This window comes from Schistocerca serialis, chromosome 4 (genome assembly GCF_023864345.2).
Source record: "Schistocerca serialis cubense isolate TAMUIC-IGC-003099 chromosome 4, iqSchSeri2.2, whole genome shotgun sequence".
Classification (NCBI taxonomy): Eukaryota; Metazoa; Arthropoda; class Insecta; order Orthoptera; family Acrididae; genus Schistocerca; species Schistocerca serialis.
The window spans coordinates 544,388,056-544,413,064 of NC_064641.1; the positions used below are offsets into that span (position 1 = coordinate 544,388,056).

The following is a 25,009-nucleotide window of genomic DNA, read 5'->3' on the forward strand; positions in this document are numbered from 1 at the left end:
GTTCGTCAACATTTTGCTACATGAAAAAATGAAATGTCATTGTCTAATACTAGAAAAGCTGTTGATACAAATAGTACCCAAGACTGGTGTGGTTTCTCGACCTGATTAAATGCCTATTAGGCATACTACAAGCAAAATGTTTTATGTTAGGAAATAGCTTCACATTTCATTCATACTCTCTACCTTCTGAAGCATGAGATCAAAAAGTAGTAGTACGGAATTTTTATATAGATGTGGAATCGTCATATTATTCCGTGATTTGTGTGAGTCCTCGTTTCTTCTCCTTCCATGTTCTAACAAACAATCTTGTCATCACTAATTCTGTAACTACTCCTGCCAGTGTCAAAACTTATTCTTTGGTTAACTTCACTAACCCTGCCACAATCACCAGTTTAGTTACCCCGCATTTATTCTCCGGTTAGGCGTTGTTACGTGTTCGTACAACGCATTTTCCGCGCTACTCCCAGAATAGAACTTCAGCGACTGCTAGCCGGGGACTGTATTACTGGCCCTTAGAAGTGTAGTGGTCTGGCCAAAAATTTTCTTTCAAATTTCATTTTCTTGGATACACAGAGAAGACAATACGCAATCTTTGTTGCCTGTTATTCCCATTAGTCGTTTATTTCCACTCTGGTAGTCTGAATCTATGGAATTCGCTAATAGTTATAACAACGCTGATCATTTGCAAACCCAGTCAACCACATAAACAGCGATTGGCATTCACCCATTCGGCTTTATTCCGCTCAGCTTGTATAGACCCATCTCCTTTTGTCTTAGGAAAGTTTACTTCTAGATGCGTCAGAGATTCCCCTGGCAGAGACATCACTTATACTATGCACGCATCCAAAAATCACCTTATGATTCTTTCAGAAATCAACTTAGAATTTGTTCAAAAACCAACATGAATGTGTTCAAAATCATATGAGTAATCGATAGACCAACATGTGCTGGTTGTTAGGCGCTTTGTGAAAGAAGGTCTTTTTCCTCAATAATATGAATTTGGTTTGTCCCTGCCCCCCAGTTCCGAGCCTATTGCGCATGCGTGAATCTGTCAGCTTAGGTGCACCAGTAAAATTTTTCCGGATTGCATCTGGTTGCCTGCTGCTATTGCTTATACAGCTAACTGCCACACTTCTGTAGCCAGAAATGGGAGAAGGTACTAATCATACGCGACTCAACTGCACATGTGCATAAGCTCGCTCGCAACCGCTCAAACGAATCTAATGTAAACAGTTGTGACATCACGCTCATTGGAGACAATTTATTGTTATGAAACACTGCATAGTCCTCCTAAAGCCTTTAACACATTTTGCTGTTGGCAAACGCTTGTATGAGCACTGTGTTTTGTTGTTGTGCATGGTGCATTTCCTTTGCAACTTCAGTTTTATTTTCGTTTCTTTTTCTCTCTCGATCGTTTTTTATTGCTGCAGTATTATTCTGCAGTAGTGAGATACAGTAATATTCTATGTTAGAGTATTAGTTCTTACCAGTCATAGTTACAACAATTTAACGGAAAACTAAAAAAATGAAAAATCCCCGGAATTCTAAAAAATTCCCGGGTTTTTCCCGGTTTTCTCCCGGATGAAAAAATTCCCGGGGTTTTCCCAGATCTCCCAGTTGTCCAGGGTCATAGACACCCTGTGAAAGGTTGTTCTTAGGGATGGAGCTTCGAAAGGATGGTGAGGCCAGGTTGGAAGTTCGGAATTCCTGGAAAGTGACCAGGGGATGGTTAGACGGGAGTGTGAGAGAGTCATAGTTGGATGGTGGTACAAATGGGGACAGGCCGGTTTTGTTGGAAGGATTGGATTGGCTTTGGTTGGAGGGATTGGTGGCAAAGAAGTGTTTTCACTGTAGGAAGCAAGAGACTGTTTCAGTTCTGGATTTCGTGGATTGTGGGTAGGGGTTTTTGGAGAATGTGGTAGGTTGAAAAGATCAACTCAGCAGGGTCTGGGTGCTATGGGTGGTTGACGAGGAGGAACACTGTGAATAGTATTGGGGTTGGATAGTGGTGTCCCAAGGCAGGAGTAGGATTTCATTATTTCCATTAGTCATTCCCTAGATATAAAGTTCCAAACTCTACATTGATGTACCTGGGTATAAATCAAAATAAAACTAAATGATGTGGAAACACACCGACACAAGGATGTTGCCACTCACCACTTTATTTTTTTTTTTTAATATATGCAAGTGTGCTTCTTGCGTGTAAAAAGCACATTGTAGATTGAAGGTGTAGGGTGTGCAGTTTGAAACCCAAAATGGATCACTGAATGAAGATGATGTTCTATTTGACTTGGAGGGCAGGAACATTGGGTTTAACGTCCTGTCAATGTCGAGGTCATTAGAGACTGAGAACAATCTCTGATTCTGCCAAGGATGGGGAAGGAAATTGGCCGTGCCCCTTCAAAGGAACCATCCCAGCATTTGCCTGGAACAATTTAGGAAATCAAAGAAAATATAAATTTGGCTGGCTGGATGCGGACTTGAACCATCATCCTCTGTTTGACTTGGAAAACCAGTGAAAGGGACTCAGAAAATGCTGACAACTATTTATAAAGAACATGCTGTCATCTCAAAGTGTGTTTACAAGAGGTTTAAATACCTCAAAAAACGTGTGGGTCACAATGGAAGATGTTCTCTGAACTGGCCTGCCTGCAACTGCAAGCACCCTGGTGAACATAAATAAGGTGGAGAAAGTTTTGTCTCAGAATCGTTGTGTCTTAGTGCAAATGATGGCAGAGGAAGTGGGAGTTTCCAGGATTTGTACAGCTGCTCCCAGAAGTGCATTACCTCACAATTGCCTAGGATTAGGGTAGCGCAAATTTTGCTCCCAACTTGTGACCCACACTTTGAACCTGGCTTAACATCTGTAGAGACCTCATCAACATGCCGTATTGAGATGCAACTTTCCTATTAACCGACACAATACCTGATACTCAAGACACAACCCTGAAAGCAATGTTAAAGTATGGAGTGGCAATGTCCAGGATTACAGTGAGAGATCACGCATCAAGACAATACTTGTCATGTTCTTCGACTTCGAGTGTGTGTCACCCATGTCATTACGCACATGGAAATACTGAAATGTCTGTTGCAACAGATGAAGCGGGTGCACTCCTAGTACACCAAATAAGGTGACTGGATCCCACTCCATGACTGTCCGGCCATGCACTGCCTTTCCAGTGCAGCAGTTCCTGGCCAACAGCCAGCTGAGTCAGTCAGTCACACATCCTATTCCACAGACTTTTCTCTCCTGGATTTTTTCTTGTTCCCCAAACTGAAATCAGCTCTGAAGGACAAGAGCTTTTCAGACTTATCAGATATCCAAATATAGTAATGACTCAATTGAGGGCTATCCCTAAAGACTTCTAAATCAGGAGTTCCCAGAAATGCATTACCATTGACAGGGATTACTTAACATTTACTACAGTTATTAACTGCTGTTTCAAGTAAACCAGTCAACCACTCACACTGTAAATACAGTTGCTGTACAATTTGTAGAGATGACAAACAAAGACAAATGAGTGCCGAGATGCAGTTCATGAGAAGAAGAGCTGGCTGTAAACTATGGGACAGGAAAAGATCTGATGACATCTTCAAGGCTTTCAAAGTAAACCAATGATCAAAATCGTACAGAATTACAGATCATCTTGGAAAGGCAGTGTACTATTATGAAGATTAGCCAGATCCTCCAAAAAATCCTCAAATACCAAACTGGAAGCAGAAGAGATGAGAAAGAGCAGTAAGGATATGGACTGAGATCGTAAAAGGCCACTACACCTAGTACTGGAGAGGAGGAGGAGGAGGAGGAGGAGGAGGAGAAGCAACAAGAAGAAGAAGGAGGAGGAGGAGGAGGAGGAGCAACAAGAAGAAGAAGAAGAAGAAGAAGGAGGAGGAGGAGGAGGAGGAGGAGGAGGAGCAACAAGAAGAAGGAGGAGGAGGAAGGGCAACAAGAAGGAGGAGGAGGAAGGGCAACAAGAAGGAGGAGGAGGAGGAGGTGGTCTGTTTTGATGATGTGCACTCTCTCTCTCTCTCTCTCTCTCTCTCTCTCTCTCTATCACACACACACACACACACACACACACACACACGTGTGTGTGATTACAGATGTGAGTGCACTTGGGATTTTTTCCACTTTAATTTTCCCTCCTTTTTTTAAATTCCTGTGTTATGTTTCATCTTTCACAATTTGCAGATTATTACAGCAACTTTCTTTCACATTGCTCTTCAGAATTTGCAAGATATCCAACATCTCATGTTAAAACAAATAACTACTGTAGCAAAAAATGAAGAAAGAAAAAAAAATCTTCTCATTAAAATAAGAACAGAAAAAGTGATGTTACTTGCAAGATGGCAGCAGATGACGAATAAATGATAAAACCAAAACCAGATTTGAATACTTGGGATTCCCCAAGGAGAAAGGGGGGGGGGGGGGGGAGAGGGAAACAGCTGGAGGGGTTGGAGGAAAGAAGGTTATTCAGAATACAAGTAGGAAAGCATCCTACAGTCCTGTCTAAAAGAGACAAAATGTGAGTGAAATCTACAATGAAATTAAATCAGCTATGAACAACATGCTGTTTGTTCGCACTTCATTTTTGCTTTCTTGCTCCTCATGTTCTTGTTGTATCTCCCTGGATTTTCAGTTACTTCCTTCACAATTCCTGAATTGTCTGACTACCACCAACTGTTCTCTCATTTGTGCAGTGTAGGTGACAACCTGGTTCTGAAAGGTAGCATTTCTGGCACTTTTCATTTGTGCCTGCATCTGCTACCAAACACTGTTTTTGGTCACTCTCACTCACATTTCATATTTTGTATACGGGAAAATATAAGATATAACAAAAAACCATAAGCAAAATTGAACTAAGTAACAGCACATACAAGAAAAAGGCTGCTGCCAGCAAACAGTCTTCTTTTTCAGCAATACACATGAAAACAAAACATATGAAATATGACTATGTATTAGGTTAGTAAATAATTATAACAATATAGGGTAGTGTCACCTACAATGTGATTATTACAATTTAACTTGTGAGTGCAAGGCACTCTGCTTAGAGTCTAGACATTAAAATCTGTGGTTTTGAGCTGATCTGTCAGTCATGGTTATCTAGCATACTTTGGTAGTCTTCTAAACATTTTCACTTTGAGTTTACTTAAGTTGCATATAATACAACAAATTGCAGTTGTGTATACATGAGGGGTTTGGGTGGGGGGGAAGGGTGTAGAACATAGATAATATCCAAAAAGAAGAACAAAAAAGGAACACAAACACAAAAAACTGATAAAGTATTATTTTTATAAAAATATTTGTTTGCTTTCAATAATTGGACTTCTATTGAAAAGTATAACATGTTTTTTACTGGGTACAGTACATCCAACATGGTGTTGATGTTCAAAGACATTTTCTTTCTGCCTGCACTTGAAAAGAATTTATACAACTGTAAATGAATCCATTCATCAACACCATATGGGCTCATTGGAAGAGTTTGTAGAAGAGATCCTGTACGGTAGTCAAGTCAAATATATATTTGTTTACTTTTGTATTTTTCTGTCTTCAGCTGTGTAGCTGTCACATGTGTACTGTACGCGGGAATGACTCTAAAGTTCAGTTTACCTTACACATTACATTTGCAGCTGCACCTTAAGCTGATGGGTACACAACTCCACTATAGACTATATCCCGTTGAGACTAAGTGTATTTCATCTGAAAAGACTAGATTTCATAGTCTCACCTTAAAGAGACCATTTTCTTCAAGGCTTATAGAGAGTCTTGTATAGCTCTCGAGAAGATTATTTTCTGGAATAATGCCAAGGGAGGTGGATGGTGCTGTGGAGTCAAACCCCTCTGGCACATGTATCAAGGCAGGAGTAGATTGGCTTTCTTCTTGATGCGATATAGCTGAAATGTGATGTAAATGTAAATATTTCATATGAATATATTTTCAGCAAATTGTTCCTAATACTGTATAAGCATTTAAATACAACTATAATTTGTAGTGGTTTTCCATTTTACTCAAGGGAAACTTCCTACGGTGTTTATTTTTAGTCAGATCATGCATCCTACAATATACAAAGAAATAACGAATAACATACATCACATTTAATGTAAATGCAGCAGAGTCGGAGTTTCTGAAATCATTGATGGCAATTTGATTTTTTTCTTGTAAATTTTGAACTTAATTGAAACAGGTTGATCTGTAAAACGAAACTGTTTTGTGGGAATGTAAATTACATTATATTAAGATATCAATAAATGCAGTGAAATGGAATGTGGGAGAGTATACACTATTCACCCCGACCAATGTGTGTAACTACCTCAAATTATTACAATTAAATGCAATCACACTATGAAGTAAGCACACTATGAAGTAAGACATACTTTTTTTCCTTCACTGAATTTCAATCAGAACTTCTTACAATCTGAAAAATTTTTGAGAAGAACACTGAATTTTATGTAGGTTTTAATAAAGCTGTATTGAACATAATATTCAACATATTTCACTGTCATCAAACAGGCAGAAACTATACACAACCTTAAAAAGAAATGAACAAAGAATAATGCAAAATTAATACAAAATGTTCTTAAACAAAAATCAAATAAAAACTGACACAAATGAAATTAACTCCTTTTTCTGGTTGTAAGATGCACAAAAAAGGTGATCAATTGCTTTTCTAATTGTGGAGAGAGAATAAAGACTGAAAATTAATCACTGCATAAATGGGTACAATATATCAGTTCACTTCAGTCTGGTAAAGAACTTGGGAACACGTAAGAGCATTAACAAGGAAATGCACATGTAATTCACTTGAGCAGCATCTCATAGCCCTATACCATCATCCCACTTACAAAGGCAAGAAAGTAGTCTACTAGACAGTGCTAGTCTACTAGACAGTGCCAATTATTGACAGTGTAAATGTTTTATTAAATTAAAGAAAATGTTAATGGAAGGCAAGAAATTGATACTATTCAAAGTATTTGATTGTGTGGCTGCCAAGCCAAAAAAATGACCTGTCAATGACAATTATAAGAATGGGACAGGGATGACTAGAAATCACCAAATTACTCCCCTGAAAACAAATTTAATAATTTCCACAGACCCTGGCTAGCAAAGTACTGAGCTACCATAAAGTATTCATTCAATTTCAAAGCTCTGTTTTTCCCACTGTATTACATAAACAAATATGACTGATGTGCGAACAGAACTGTAAAATCACCAAGTTTGCATATTGCACTCTACAAATGTTCTGAGTGTCCCTCTGGCCACACATGTATCCAAGTAGTAGTCAAGTCTGCTTTGTACCTTATGTGTCCACTTCCCATCAATGGTCATCACTGCAGCACTGATGCATTATCTGAGCTGTTCCAATGCTCTTGGCAAGGGGTTATGTGCACACAGTCCTGCATGTACTGCCAAAGGAAAAAGTCACAGGCATTAGGTTAGGTGGCCTGTGATGGGGTGGGGGAGAAGGAGGGGTGGGGGGTGGAGGATGAGGTGGAGGACGAGGAGGATGACGACGAGGACGAGGAGGAGGAGGAGGACGAGGACGAGGAGGATGACGACGAGGACGAGGAGGAGGAGGAGGACGAGGACGAGGAGGACGAGGACGAGGACGAGGAGGACGAGGACGAGGACGAGGAGGACGAGGACGAGGACGAGGAGGACGAGGACGAGGACGAGGAGGACGAGGAGGATGACGAGGACGAAGAGGATGACGAGGACGAAGAGGATGACGAGGACGAAGAGGATGACGAGGACGAAGAGGATGACGAGGACGAAGAGGATGACGAGGACGAAGAGGATGACGAGGACGAAGAGGATGACGAGGACGAAGAGGATGACGAGGACGAAGAGGATGACGAGGACGAAGAGGATGACGAGGACGAAGAGGATGACGAGGACGAAGAGGATGACGAGGACGAAGAGGATGACGAGGACGAAGAGGATGACGAGGACGAAGAGGATGACGAGGACGAAGAGGATGACGAGGACGAGGAGGGAGGAGGAGGACGAGGAGGGAGGACGAGGACGAGGAGGGAGGAGGAGGACGAGGAGGAGGACGAGGACGAGGAGGATGACGAGAACGAGGAGGATGAGGAGGAGGAGGATGAGGAGGAGGAGGAGGAGGAGGAGGAGGAGGAGGAGGACGAGGAGGAGGAGGAGGACGAGGAGGAGGAGGAGGAGGACGAGGAGGAGGAGGACGAGGAGGAGGAGGACGAGGAGGGAGGAGGAGGACGAGGAGGGAGGAGGAGGACGAGGAGGGAGGAGGAGGACGAGGAGGGAGGAGGAGGACGAGGAGGGAGGAGGAGGACGAGGAGGGAGGAGGAGGACGAGGAGGGAGGAGGAGGACGAGGAGGGAGGAGGAGGACGAGGAGGGAGGAGGAGGACGAGGAGGGAGGAGGAGGACGAGGAGGGAGGAGGAGGACGAGGAGGGAGGAGGAGGACGAGGAGGGAGGAGGAGGAAGAGGAGGGAGGAGGAGGAGGAAGAGGAGGGAGGAGGAGGAGGAGGGAGGAGGAGGAGGAGGAGGAGGGAGGAGGAGGAGGAGGAGGACGAGGAGGGAGGAGGAGGACGAGGACGAGGAGGGAGGAGGAGGGCGAGGACGAGGAGGGAGGAGGAGGGCGAGGACGAGGAGGGAGGAGGAGGACGAGGACAAGGACGAGGAGGATGACGAGGACAAGGATGAGGACGAGGACGAGGAGGAGGAGGAGGAGGACGAGGACGAGGACGAGGACGAGGACGAGGACGAGGACGAGGAGGAGGACGAGGAGGAGGACGAGGAGGAGGACGAGGAGGAGGACGAGGAGGAGGACGAGGAGGAGGACGAGGAGGAGGAGGAGGAGGAGGAGGAGGAGGAGGAGGACGAGGACGAGGACGAGGACGAGGAGGAGGACGAGGAGGAGGACGAGGACGACGAAAGGGAGAGTGAGGAGGAGGACGAGGAGGAGGACGAGGACGACGAAAGGGAGAGTGAGGGGGAGGGGGAGGGGGAGGAACAGAGCCGCATCATCTTCACCACTACGACTGAACACTGATGCTCCAACTGGAACATAAAATTTTTGGAATAAGCAGTCAGTTGTTGAAACAACCACAACTGCAGTATATCACAGTAAGAACTGTGTATGAAACTCACTCTCTCCACAGTTGCATCTGGCATACTTGACTGACCAGTAATATTCTGTTTACAGAGACAACCAGTCTCCTTAAATAGGTGATACCAATCCACAATGCTCTGTTGCCTGTGTTTTTTTTTTTTTTTTTTTTTTTCCCTCCAGTAATTCCTTCTATTGCGACCATTAAACATCTCACATATTCCAAAACATAAAAACTCTTTTTCTGCTTGGTCACCAATTTGTCAAGGTACTGCACTTGTAACACCAGCTGGTGGGTACAATGCAAACTTGGTGAGTTTACAGTTATATTCAAGCATCAATTATACTTGTACATGCAATACTTTGGAATATACATAACTTGGAAAACAAATGAGTAATTTATAGTAGTCGTGTATTAAAAAGTATCAAATGTAAGACAGGGTAAGATTTTACAAAACATTTTATCAGAGTTTAATTTTTAAGTAACCTTGCAGAACGTAAAAACGGAAGACAAGGACGTATCAATATGTGCAACATCATTCACATCTGGTGAGAGCACCAGAAACAGGAAACTGCAACAATCACAGGCTCATCGTATGAACTCCCATAGTGGGAAAATGTAAGGCATCCAGCAGCAGACTCTTGTCATTTCAATGATAGACAACATCTGGTGAGCAACCCTACACAACCAATACACTCTCCTTGCTATAAGGTACAGAAGCTACTGCTCCACACACACTCCTACGTCAATCACACATTGCAGGACATACAGATTAGTATGGGTACAGGAAAGTCACTTCCATGTTTTCAAAACTTGGAATGAGTTTGCTAGGACTGGTACATCATGTACATGTTGGCAATATATACTAAAAGTTACATGACGTAATTAATCCCCCATGTCAACATAAAGACAAGCTGTGGCACTATTGTCACACGAGGAATGCTTACAGCAAATCCAACAAAGCCCTGAAGTGTGTACCATCATCTCTCACTGCCAAACAGTACACCAACTTAGTGTCTGACCATATACATCAATTTATTTGTGTGCAGTATCCCACAATGCACCACACCATCCGATAAGAGAAAAAAAAGGAAAGATTACAGTTTAACGTCCTGTCAACAACCAGGTCATCAGAGATGGAGCACATAATTGAATAAGGATTGGGTGGGGAAGGAAACCAGCCTTGCCCCTTTCAAAGGGGCCATCCCGGCATCTGCCATTAGTGATTTCAGGAAATTACAGAAAAACTAAATGTGGATGGTTGCGTGGGGATTTAAATTGTCATCAAGTGAGACATGCACATCTTGGGCCTAACTGTGTGTTGTAGGCATCAGTTACACAGCCTTGGGGCAGGCTGATTTTCCTATGCTTTCAGTTTCTCTTAAGGGTCCATGCTATGATGTACTGCAATGTTAACACTTGAATGAACATTTACAGAAAGCATAAAATGTTATATTTATTCTTTGGTGAACTCTACTTCACATTCAATTGATGCAGAGTTACGATTTCTAAATCATTAGCAATATACACGTCCAAACAGTATGACAACTTAATTACACATTCTCAGTTTGTCTTGCTTTATGGTTCGTGATGAACACCTAAGATGAAAATATGATGATTCATTCACACTTAGTGGGAGTCTATCTGTAGAGAGCTGTTCACCAAATCCAGAATAAAATTTCATTAACCAGCTCTTCTGATGAAACTTCTGGCAGTGTTGTTTACAATACTTGCCATCACCAGCAAAACATTAGTTTTGTTCTATTAACATAAAATGAAGGTCATTCTTAAATAAGAAAGGTAGACAGAGGGCTGCACAATAAGAGAAATGTTTAGAAATGAAGATATTTGAACAGAATTCAATCTTTTCAAAATGAATGAAAAAATACAGAAGTTTCTTGAAGATGACACCACTTCGTGAAATTGCTAGTCCCTGAATTTCCCAGAAGATCCTCAATTACAAGCCAAATGGGAAGAGAGAGAGATTAGAAGACCTTGCAAAACATGGGAATGATTGTGATTGTGAGTTCAAAACAGACAACAGCCTAAACTTACTAAGGCTGGTGGTGATGACTACAATAACAACAAACCTGGCACATTAGAGGTGATTTGTTTCTTACCAGGTAAAGCTGATCAATTGAATGAATTACTCCAGGTACCTTATATGGCAATCTGCAAACTACTAGTTAAATATGATATAAACAAGTTACTATTCATTAAGTTCTCGTATACTGTAAAGAAAGACATCTAGAATAAAGGCTTCAAGTAGTAGTCCACATAACAATGGCCAGTTTGTTATGGGATACTACATACTTCATGCTGTAACTTTAATCACATCTGGCAATAAATTTCAATGGTCAACTGATAATATTTCATAATGATGTTCTGGATCAGATGTTGCACAACTGTTCCCAAACATATTGATTACAAACATTTCCACTGTATTGAATGACAATTGTAGTACAATATGATATGTTAACTCTGAGATTTATCAAGACTAGGTTATTCTAATTACCATCTGAAGATAGCAATCAGCCATTAAGTTATTGTAAAGCGGGGTGACTGAATGGCAAGGTAACTCTGATCAGAAATTTAGAGTCTTTTTGACGTAAATGCTGCACTCTACTGTGTAAATATGGAACTAAAGTCAGAGTTGTTAAATATCACCAATAATCAATACTTTCAGATGATATGACAGTTGATATGAAATAATGCTGTATACCAACACTAGAAAATAAAATAATTTTCTGGAAATGTAAGTTCCTTCACAATCGCAAAAACATTTGCCTATTATTAGAAGCATTTTTGAGTTTAGAATTTGAAACGAGTTTTTATGGGCAATGTTAACACTTGAATGAACATTTACAGAAAGCATAAAATGTTATATTTATTCTTTGGTGACATAAAAATATAAAATGTGAAGGACTGTCTTTCAAAGGGTGGCTTTGAACAGCACCTTCCCACATCAGCTCCATGGAAAATATGTTTTAGTGAAAGTTTCCTCCAAAGAAAAGTGTAAAATATTATGTTGGACATGTTATCACTGATGATGAAATTACACCTTTGAGGAAATGGCATTCCAAGGTGGAATCAGATGAAGTTTTTTTTTTTCCTTGTGTGGCCTGAGATGACATTTGTAGGATTATGCCTGATTCTAAGGTAGGTAGAAGGGGAAGGCTTCCTTTTGAGTTTGAATTTGATGTGTATGACATCTGCTAGAGTGGACACTCTTTCCTGGCAACTTCCTTTCTTGAAGAGTGTTTACAGATGTATTTCTTTAAAATGTGATAACTTTTTTTTCATTACTTTTGTTAAAGTCATACAGACTGTTTTGAAAAGATCTATTTTTAAATAATTTTCTTATTTCATAAGTAGCTCAGCATCCATTTCCATTATTGGCAAAATTAAGCCGTAATCATACGAACAGTTTCAGGTGATTAAAGAAAACTCATAAAAAAAACACTCAAATTTTTTAAAATAAGTTACTTTCAAAACTATATTTATAAACAAAATATCATACTGTTTCATATGATAGGGGTGTCATTTAATAGTAATTGGCATGACTCCCACAGAATAGGCAAATGTTTCCATGTTCAAAGTGACCTCGACCCTTGGGGTAAAATTGAACAGTGAAAAATTAAAATAAATAAAGAAACTAAGCATGGTGGATAAAAATGTGTACTGCACTTCAACATATTCAGCAACACCTCTTCCAACTTCCCAAAAAGTTTCATGTCAATATCTTGAGAAGTTCCTATTTAATTAACAAAATTGAATTTAAAATGTTTAAAGTCACCCCGCTTTGCGGTATATAAATCACAAGTGGAAAATATATTACGTTTCAACTTACTGTGATGGACAGAGTAAATTGTAAGACATATACACTTTTAGCAGACTGTGCTCCTTTTATGTATACTACTCATTAACAGTTACAAAGAAATTCAAAGTAACCACTGAGATAGTATGTGTTCTAATACTTACGTGATGCTAGTGTATCTGGAGGGTAACGGAAACTAAATATCCAGTCGTCTTCAACCTTCAAAATCCTTCCTGTGATACGTGCATAAAATTCATAGTTTTCACGTCCAAACAAATTGCTAACTCCAAAATTGTCGATTAGAAATTTCATTATTCTTGTTGCCACCTAGAGGTGAATTGAAGATTAATAATTACAGTGTCTTTTAATTTTATTTTAATCATTTATTTCTGACAGTAATGTGAATAAAAGATAGAACTAACTAGATTCAAGGAAACATATAGCAGTTTCCAAAGGAAAAATCCACACAAAATGCACGACTATCACATTGAAACGGTTTTAGTAGAGAGATGAGACAGACTGTTTTTGCAAAATGTACGAAAATGTAAAAACAAAACAAGAGAGGAACTTCTTTTATTATCCTCTTACTTCTGTGGAGATTAATCAATATTCTATTATTAAGATAAAACAGAAAAAATGAAAATAGTATTATACTCAAACGTGTAAGACAATTCTTGACATACGGCAACAAAATGAGAATACACTTGAGGAAACTGTAAAACAACAAGAAATCATGTGGGTACTCTCATCTTAGGGGTCTTAGCGAACTGCCCTACTTTCCAATATATCCTACCATCCAAACTGAGGAAGGAATTAACAGTTTCAAAAGCTAGGCATAGTTTTATGTGCTTTTAAATGTGTGTATTGGCAGTACTGGAATGTTACCTTCTTAAGATAACAGTCATTTAAAATAACCGATTAAATGTAACTTGCTGGCAACTAATGCCCAAACTGTAATTCCAAAAAAATACTACAAATGCTCATATTAAGGAGAGATAAATATTATAAATATTGTGAAACAACATCTGTTATGTAAGTTAGTACATTAGAAGGCTACTCAGCAATTTTGTATGTTAATAAACCTTTGAGTTATGTCTCTTATTTGATGGACATGGGCATAGAATATCAATAGCTCACATGTCCCATACAATGTGCATATTATTATACATCAGATTTTATTTTAGAAATCCTTATTTGATCTCCTACTAAATACCTTTCCAGTATTATACTTAAGACATGAAATTCCAATAGACATACAATTTCTTGAGCACTACTTTCTCACACACTGCTACACTACACATGCAAATGTTTATTAATAGTTGTTACTGACACCAACATTTTCCCATGGGTACACTGGCAACAAAAACACACACAGAAAATAAATGTATATTTTAGTAAATAGGACTTCATGCAGTAAAACAAAGGATGCATTTTCTGCTACAATTCTTTAAGAACATGGTTTGCAGGCTGTTGTTCAGTCTCTTTTGGAATTATCCTTATAACTGTTTAGTGGCAAAGGACACACATTGCTGTTTTCTAAAGCTGCTGTACAAAGTAGAAGTCACTGTGGGACACACACAAGAAGGATATTATCATAATTACAGAATTAATCAATACACTGACCATGGAAAACAGGAGTTTTTCAGCGTTCTTGTAAATAATACATGAAAGTCATTGTATATGAGCCTAATCAAGTTGTGTGCATCTACTGAAAGACATGTAAAAGTGTATTTGACACCCCTTTGTGCATGTGTTCCACAATGTAAGTACATCACGAATGATTGGTTATGCACAAGGAACCACCAATCATATATATTTTGGAATCAACAGAAGCAAATGTCAGTATTTTGATGGGACAAAACATTATGATCATCTGCTTAATAGTGTGTTGGTCCATCTTTAGAATGCAATAGGGGGCAGATTTTGAGTGCTATGGATTCAACAAGTGCTTGATATGTTTCCAGAAGCATATAGCAATAGATGTCTAAGCACAAATCAGGCATTTCCAACAGACTAAAAGTCGGCAGAGCTGGTGCCTGGTAACATACCAGATGTGTTTGACTGCATTCAGATGAGGCGAATTTGGTGACTAAGATATTAAAATGAGTTCACTATCATTCTCCTCAAACTGCAGGTGATTCTGGTGAACATATTTTGCTGACTTCCACCTATATAGGGTGAAATGACCATCATAATAAATAAGAGAAATTAAGAGCATTTATTTTTTCCCATGTGTTATTCAAGAGTGGACAAGTTGAGAAATAGTCAAAGTGGTTCAGTGAACCCTCTGCCAAGCACTTAATTGTGTACTGCAGAGTACTGATGTAGCCTAAATGTAAATGAAGACTGTCTGTTGACATGGAAAGTTATGAAGCTAGACGACATCATTACTGTTAAAAGAAATCAAACAAGAAGGGACACAGGTGGTCTACAATAATGTTCATTTGGTCCACTGGTCATCACAGTGCCTTTGATTATTATCACAAGTCCAATGGAAGCTTAGTTTAATGTCCTCCATAGCATAATGTGGCTCTCTAATGAGCTGTGTCCTTGACGTGGTGCACATTTTGAGAAACCGTTCATATGGATGATGGTGTATCCAGATATAACAATCGATCGGGCATAACAAGAAACATGACTCATCTGACCAGGTGACACACGTCCATTGATCTGTGGTCTAACCTCGATAATTCAGTGTTCACTGTAATAGAAATGAAAACTTGTTGAGTCAACAATGAAACATAGTGGGCTGTCTAGTTAGGAATCACATGTTCAACAATGTGTGCTCCAAAACACTTGCGTCTGCACCATTATTGTACTCAGTCATTAGATCTACTACACATCACAGCCTATCCTGCTTTGCAGAGCAAGCAAGCCAGAAGATAAGCCTCTGACCTTCGCATTCTATGATGAGGCATGACTGTTCAACACTTTGTCACCTACTTGTGGTTTCACCACACATTTATCATTTTCCACAGAAGCTCATAACATTATCACACAAACAACCAAGACAGAATTGTTAGGCACTGGGCCTTAACGCACTGCCATTTATCGAAGTCACATATGTCAGTGCATTTCCCCTTTTAGCTACAGTTAATCCCCATTCATCTCTGCTTATATACATTCCTCACAAGCCTATAATGCCATCAAGCATCACTCAGTCTCATGCTGGGTGGTGATCACAATGTCTGGGTTCATCAGTGACATGCTCAACCATTATTGAGCAAGACAAAAGCTGAAAAATTGAGAATACTCACTGGGTTTTTCATAGCAAGCAAGGACATAAGAAAAACTGCAACACCACAAGACGAATATCTAGTAACACTATTTCTCAAGCATTAAATGTGCCAGTTTATATCATCCTATTATACGCATCCAATAACACAAAATGAAATGAGAAATATGTTTGGAAAATAAAGGCACAGATGCGCCAAAATTATTGCCTTATCTCTGGTTTCTTGTAATGACAATTTATTTGCAGAGACTCCATAGTTTTAGTCCTTGTTTTATTTCAAAATACCAGTCCCATCAGTAGAAACTTAATAAGCAAGATACTGACTAATGGAAACAAAACACATTTCATTTAACATCTTCATTAGCTGATGCACAAAGTGAGGATGACACAAAACTTATTATTAAAAGGAAATAAAGTGTGGTTACACGTATTTGATACATCTGCTGCCACTATTAGTTTCATGAAATGAAATGTTATATACTAATGTATTAATAATTATGGAGGCACTGTGTACACTGTCATCAATTCAGCAGTACAAAAATAAAGAAAATGAAAAACAATGCTAAGAAGGTTCGGTAATCATGCTTCCTGTTGAAGATCTAAAGAAAAAAAAAACACCATTCTCATACATTTCTAAACAGAAATAATGCAATTACTTATTAAGACATTAGCTTATAGTATCATCATGCTTTTCTTCCCAAGAAAAAGCCTTTACTGAAATAAAGTAGTTTAGTTGGAAATGTCAAACATTAGTCTGTAAAATGTCAGCAATAAAGATCTATATGCTAAGCTCTATATTTAGGTTGCTACACAAATTAACAATAACACATCCTTCACATAAAAAAATTTTTTTTCTTTAATGAGACCACTTTCAATTCCAAGTCAGCCATAAGTCAGTATTTTTATGTAACAGATTATTTGTTAAAAAAGCAACCCTGTCTACAAATTACAAAAAAAGGTCCAGGGTATAAAATAAGGAGGAAAACAGCTTACTGTAGTCTCAGTAGTAAAGCCAACTACCTTCAGCAACAAAAATTAAACAAGAATTGCCAGTAGGCTAGAATGATACTTACGGAAACTTCAGCCTGAAATTTGCAGTTTTGATGAGAAAAAGAAAATTACAAAAGACAAATGACCATGTAATAAAAATACTGTCATTTCAATAGAACTACTTATATACAAACAGTAATTTGACCTGCATGCTCTACACAAGGGATTTGTGAAAATATATAACACAGTGTTTTTGTGAAAAAGATCAGATATACAGGAAAGGCCAAAATATTTAATACAAAGTGTTTTTAGAGATATGTTTGACAATTAGATTATTTGTAGACTACTAAAGATTGGGCTACTTATGTTTTACTTGTATGCAAAGTTCGCAAGACAAGAACTGTAATGAATAGAAATGCGAATTTACAAAAAACTACAGTGTGTCCATTCCTTTGTCTCATAACAGAGTAAAGTGTGCATTAAACTGGAAGTAAACTTCACAACGTCAGTCGCATTAGTGATTAACATTATTATTAGCACATGCAGACAGGATAATAAACTGTTATATGCTTTATACAGCTTACATCACACAAACAAATGTTGTAGTGGGTTACCAATAACAGAGATTAAATGATTATGCACACAGCCAACATAGAATTGTTACAGAAATCAAATGCTCAGAATACATCGTTCTACAATTACACATTTATCTTTCTTCATACGAGATTTGTTCACCTGGACCACCAAACCTAACTGAACTTTTATGTTTTTGTAAAACCACTGTCCTTCACATCTAGAAACAGATTTTTCCAAATTTCTTTATCGGTGCATGATTGTGCCTGCAATTCAGAATATGTTATCAACTGTTTCCTATAGAAACAAAGAAATAATATTGAAACTGAAACTAATAAATTAATATTTAAAATATTTGAGATAGAAAAGGAGTACCTATTAGTCAGCTGACAAAACAAAGACTACAGGAAAGCCAAAAAGATACTTATATAAAATGCAGATTAACTGCTAGTTCAGCATGAGTTGTACGACAGGATTCAAAATTGACAATTGACTAACAACTGAGACACGAATTCCAGAATCATACTAAAATATTAGTAACATGAAAATCCTGAATTCTTTTCTAAGACCATGTCTTTCACCTGACTCCAAATCCTTTTTCCCTTGCTTTCAATAACATAGGCATTTTTCATTGCAGTGAGATCTTTTCACAAAATCTGAATCACCAATTTTTTCCTCTGAATACAAAAACATTTTCTTGATGTCCACCTAAATAAGGAGCAATGACCATTGTAATAAAACACCATAAATCTATGCTCACATGGAAAGATTCAGGTGTTCAATTTTCCAATGTCCTATTTGAGATTGGAATGGTCAAGAAACAGTCTGAAAGTGGTTCTGTGAGCCCTCTGTCAAGCAATTAACTGTGAACTGCAGAGTAGTGATGTAGATATGGGAGCAACTGCTGCCGTGATGGCCTTTTCATTATAAATAATACCTTGACACTGTTAACCTGATGTGATACAATATTGCAGAGACTTTGTTATTCTGAAATACAATGCAATGTTCCTTCGAACATGCATGCAGATCTGAATGAAAATTGCATCGTAATTCGGAATAACACAGGCACCACAACATCGCCAACACCAAGCAAGCGACTCTGAAGTAAAATGTCTCCTCTGTATGAGAATATATGTAATGGATGTACAAGTACAGGTTGTAGACACACACGGTTGATGACATAAGGAAGTTTGGGTCTGGCATGAGTCATGCTTAGATAGCTAAATGGTAAGGTGTCTACTTGCGATAAGCGGAAATCTGGGTTTGAGTCCTGGTCTGGCATAAATTTTCATTGTCGTCATTCCATTATATAGCTGTTGGTTGTCCATATTCGCAACTGCTAATACACTTCAAGTTCGTTAACCTGATGTCATACTGGCAGACATTGTGTCAACGTCTGCAATGTAAGGGTGCCAGTGATATCACCACTCCAACTGGAATGTAAACAACTGGTCAAATTTCTCTGTTGTCTCATCTTTAAATATCACCTTCTATGGCATCATTAAAGTTACAGATGCTGTCCTAATTAAAGTTACTCTTGCATGTTCTAACATCTACGACTCTTTTGGTGATAAAAAGACCCAGTAAGTTGATACATTAAAGATTTTTTCTTTCATCAAACATAATAATACATTATTAGTGGGGATGTGCTTTGCAGCCACTAATTTTCCAAATCTTCATTTTTAATACATTTTTGATGCCCTCCACAACATTCAAGACCTATAAAGGCTGGGCTGAATGGAGGGCCTGCTTGCACTCTGACAAGTAATGTTATAAAAGTCCAATGATACTGAGGCCAAGATTGTTCTTACTCAAGCCTTGTTTGCTCAAGTCTCTACCCATTTTACTACATGATGCCTCATACAGTGGAGTGCAATATGCAGATTATTTCATGACTGTTGGGCATCTAAGTGTTTCTTGGAGAGCACCGTAATTCCTGTAACTGTTCTATGGAACATGTACTTCAGATGTTTAATCTCAGACTCCAAATGGTATGTTCCTGAGGCACAACTAGTAAAAAATTCACCGTCTGCCTTGAGAAACTCTGATAACTCTATGTATATGAATTGCCAGTAAGTTTTCCATATTTGAATCCTGTACAGCACCTCAGAAATGCATGGGAGGGACAAACTATGGCCCTTCAGCACCTACCATGGCTCAACATCTCTTGAAAGCTCTATACCAAGAATGGCCTTGAATGCAATAAAGGTGATTACCTCACACAGAAAATGTCAAATTGCTGATAGAAATATTTGGCAACTAGGAGTAACCATAATTCCAATTAACCGTTATGTTACTGTGGAGGAGTTTTTCCTTAAATAAGATTTATCTGTGCCAGAACTTCGCTAATTTCATCTTTTGGACAGTTCCAAGCAGCAATTTTTTTGTTATTTAGCTTTAACTTGGCCCCCTACACCATTTGACACCCTTCTCTAGAAGTATGTTCTCATTTTTTTGTCCTGCTTAATTTTTGGACGCTAAGTAAGTAATGGGTAGCAAATCGAATGGATGCTTTGGTCTTTCAGATAATAATACTGTCTAACATAGATCTCTGAAGTAGACCAAACACACTAAATAATTTTGAAATCTGGTGACTGTTGTAGCGAGAGGAATAGCAACAATTCATCCTCTTGATCACAAAACTAATCCTGGGCAATGTCAGTTGTTTGAAGGGGGGGGGGGGGGGGGGGGAGGAGGCTGTTGTCTTTGAGCACAGCATCACCATTGAGGAGCAAACATAGTACCATGGGATGAAGCTAATCAACCAAAATCGCCACATAATCATTGTTAGTAATGTAACCTTGCAGAATAACCAGAGGATCCATGGAATACCACAATATGGCTGGCCAAATCATCACCGAAGCCCCACCAGTTTTCACTCTTGGGACCTAAAGTGACCAGAACTTGGAAACAGTCTGAAAAAGGACTCATCTGACCACATGACTTTCTTAAATTGTTTTACAGTCCAGGTTTTATGGCTTCAGCACTATGTTTTTCTGTTACAAGCAAATGCATCACTGAAGAATGGTTTGGAATTCTAGCTGTCATCCTCTTATTTTTCATCACAATTGTCATCTATGAGCATCTGTCATGATCACTCACCAAAAACTTTTGTCTGCAATTTGACTTAGTGCATGATGTTTTTCCACTAGTATCTACATTTGTGTTGAAGCAAGCATTTGCGATGTTTCCGTATTTTTGTTCAACCCCTGTATGTGACTCACTTTGGAGATGAACTTTAACAATAAATTCACAGTATATATCTAATGAATATCTTGTTCACAATCTCAAGAAGAATTATTTAATTTGAAATTTCTGCAAGCTGCAGGCAGCTGAATGAAGAATATTAGACCTAAAATCAACAGTTAGCAGATTTCTTACGCAGGGATGCAATGTGGGAATGGGATAAAAACAGGAGTAATGTTGTGTAAATTGAATTTGGAGATACTGGTACTGAAAGAAATGTTTCTTGCTCAGTCTCCACTGTAGTGACGTTCACAGCTAGGTAACTGTCCAGCTACGGCATTACCATTGCTTCCCACTCAGGTGTCTGCCTGAAAACTGCAACCTTCACATTGCAGCAGCTCTGTAACACAGGTTCACACTAGGAAGACAAGTAATACTTTCTACTAAATAACTGTAACACTAATTTTATAGACTGGTATTATATTCTTAAAGAAATTTTTTCACAATTACGATGACCAAGTCCTCTACACTTTCAAATTGAGTGAGAGTAAGACAGACACATTACTCCTTAATCCTTAATGTCTCAGGTACGGTCTCTCAGACCGCTAGCATTTACTGTTATTCTGTTGCTAATACATAGTGGTAGGGTAGGAGATTACAGCTTTGTCCAATAGTACTTTCTTGAAGCTGCCGTGGTTTCCCTTGCCAGCAGCCACTTGAATGTGATGTTTACCTATATTATACTGCTTTATTCATGCTCGTAGACTGCGAACCACACCTGGGACTTTGCATTCTAGATTCAGTAGCCATGTCTTCATCTGCTGTTTTTGTTACAGACCCTGACTTTGAGGATACTGTTTTGAAATGGTTTGAGGAAAGTTTAGGAAGTGGTGTTGGATTAGATGGTGATAATGAAATTGAAAGTGGACATAATTCATAATAGGAACGACGTGAAAGTGAAAATGAATTTGTTTTGGCACCTGAGAATTCCTTGAATGAAACCAGTGATCAAAGTGATGATGACAGACATGTAGAAGAATCTCTATCTTTAGCTAAAGATTCTGCTGGAAATACATTTAGTCAAAATCTCTCGCAACGGTGACCAATGTCATTAGTTTTCCACATGTTGGACATAAGTAGGATGAAAGCATTTGTCCTTCACAATTCCTAAAAAGACAATACTTTAACCTATCACATACCCTATGAACTTTGTGATCCATTCATCATATTTTGAATGAGGCAGAACCAAGAGCAGAAGTTGCCGTAGAACAATTAGAAAAATGCATAACATGCTCCATCTGTGACATAAAAAAGGAGAGAAAAATATCTTATATTTGTCATAGTTGCAAGAAGCCAATCTAACTTTATTTCTCTACGAAAGTTTACAGTGAGTGCGAAGAAAATGTCTGAGAAGGAAACTAAAATCCTGAAAAATACTAGTGTAATTTTGATACTTTTGAATGTTTCATGGCAATTTTTTTATGTTTTTATTATTACATATAGAATAAACAATAAAAATAAAGCTAAAAGTAAAATTTAGGGTCCAGCATATTTGAGTTTTCAAAGCATTAACGTTATCATATAATTTATGTTCATTTTGTGCATTTTTTGTTTAAATGCATTTTTTTCATAAAAAATTAACTGTAAAATGTATTTGAATATATTTTTTGTGTGGTGTTAATGTAATGTTTTACATAAAAGACTGAATTGTTACAGTGAAATAGCTGAATGCAGTTTTATGGCTATTTAAATGTAGCAGTCTGTCAGACTGCACCTAGGACAGAAAGTGACAAAGAAATGATCTTGGAATCTAAAGGTTAACTGCTGCCTTTCAGTGTTTGCAAACGTCAGTGTTTAGGTAAAAGGGACGAGTTACCTGGTAAGCATCCATTGGTAAAGTTCAGTCATCAAAGCCGTCTGCCCTGAAGTAGAGTGTATCATCTAGGCTAAATAGTGTAGCACCCACAACCATCAAAAAGAAACTCAAAGTATGTCTATTAAAAAAAAACATAAAATGCTGTTAACATCTTTTTAAGAGACAGTCTCCACTCCTTCCAATCTGATCATATAAGAATAGAAAAGTTGTGGAATGATTTCAAAGGGAGAGTATCTACAGTAATTGATTTATAAATTAATAAGTGATGGCACTGACCCCTCATGGTATCCAAAATGGGTCAGATCACTGTTGCAGAAGCAACGAAAAAAGCATGCCAAATTTAAAAGAATGCAAAATCCTCAAGATTGGCAAAGTTTTGCAGAAATCATAAATATAGCACATACTTCAAAGTGAGACCCTTTTAATAATGTCCACAACAAAACTCTGTCTCGAAATCTGTCAGAAAACTCAAGGACATTCTTGTCTTATATAAAGCACAACAGTGGCAAGATGCAACCAATACCTTCACTGTGTGATTACAATGGTTAAGTCACAAATGACAGAGCCACTAAAACAGAGTTATTAAACACGATTTTCCAAAACTCCTTCACCAAAGAAGATGAAGTAAATATTCCTGAATTCCAATCAAGAACAACTGCCAAGAAGAGCAACATAGCAGTAAATACCCTCAATGTAGCAAAGCAGCTTAAATCACTTAATAAAGGCAAGGCCTCTGGTCCAGATTGTATACCAGTCAGGTTCCTTTCAGAGTATGCTGATACAATAGCTCCATATTTAGCAATTATATGCAACCGCCCGCTCATAGAAAGATCTGTACCTAAACACTGGAAAATTGCTCAAGTCACACCAATACCCAAAACGGGAAATAGGAGTAATCTGCTGGATAACAGGCCCATATCACTAACATCGATTTGCAGTAGGGTTTAGGAACAAATACCGTATTCAAAGATTATGAATTACCTTGAATAAAATGATTTATTGACACATAGTCAGCATGGATTCAGAAAACATCGTTCTTGTGAAACACCTAGTTCTTTACCCGCATGATGTAAAGTGTGTCATTGACAGGGGATGTCAAAGGGATTTCATGTTTTTAGATTTCCAGAAAGCTTTCGACACTGTTACTCACAAGCACCTTCTAACCAAGCCGCGTGCCTATGGAATATTGCCTCAGTTGTGCGACTGGATTTGTGATTTCCTGTCAGAATGGGTCACAGTTCACAAGAATAGACAGAAAGTAATCGAGTAAAACAGAAGTAATATCCGGCGTTCCCCAAGGAAGTGTTATAGGCTTTCTATTGTTCCTGATCTATATTAACGAAATGGGAGACAATCTGAGTAGCTCTCACACATTGTTTGAAGATGAAGTTGTTATTTACCATCTTGTAAAGTCATCAGATGACCAAAATGAATTGCAAAATTATTTAGATAAGATACCTGCATGGTGTGAAAAGTGGCAATTCACCCTGAATAAAGATATGTGTGAAGTTATTCACGTGAGTAATAAAAGAAATTCGCTAAATTTTGATTATGTGATAAGTCACACAAACCTGAAGGCTGTAAATTCAACTAAATACTTAGGGATTACAATTACAAATAACATAAATTTGAATGATCGCATACATAATGTTGTGGGTAGAGCAAACCAAAGACTGTGATTCAATGGCAGAACACTTAGAAGGTGCAACAAGCCTACTAAAGAGACTGTTTACACCATGTTTGTCCGCCCTATTCTGGAGTATCGCTGTGCGGTGTGAGATCCACATCAGGTGGGATTGACGGATGGCATTGAAAAAGTCCAAAAAAGGGCAGCTTGTTTTGTATTATGACGAAATAGGAGAGATGGTGCCACAGACATGATACTGAATTGGAGTGGCAATCGTTAAAACAAAGGCACTTTTTGCTGTGACAGGATCCTCTTACGAAATTTCAATCACCAGTTTTCTCCTCCGACTGTGAAAACATTCTGTTGGCATCCACTTACATAGGGAGAAATGAACATCATGAATAAAACAAGAGAAATCAGTGCTCGCACAGAAAAATTTAAGTGCTCATTTTTCTCACACATAATTTGAGAGAGGAATGGTAGAGAGACAGCTATAAGGTCGAAACTTCCTGGCAGATTAAAACTGTGTGCCCGACCGAGACTCGAACTCGGGACCTTTGCCTTTCGCGGGCAACTGAGCTACCGAAGCACGACTCACGCCCGGTACTCACAGCTTTA

The 25,009-nt window shown here is 38.6% G+C and overlaps 1 protein-coding gene across 7 annotated transcripts in view; it reads right to left on the reverse strand.

The window, feature by feature from the left end:
- The window catches only part of LOC126475270 (rho GTPase-activating protein 20), a 183,667-nt gene that overhangs the window by 95,606 nt on the left and 63,052 nt on the right, over nucleotides 1–25,009 (reverse strand). For all 7 annotated transcript variants that reach the window (XR_007586686.1, XM_050102988.1, XM_050102990.1 and 4 more), the window contains 2 exons: nucleotides 13,069–13,231; nucleotides 5,730–5,896 (listed from right to left, as the gene is read on the reverse strand). Coding sequence is in view for 6 of the 7 variants with exons in the window: in XM_050102988.1 (XP_049958945.1) it covers nucleotides 5,730–5,896; nucleotides 13,069–13,231 (330 nt within the window). In the remaining variant the exon portion in view is untranslated. The remainder of the gene's footprint in view (nucleotides 1–5,729; nucleotides 5,897–13,068; nucleotides 13,232–25,009) is intronic.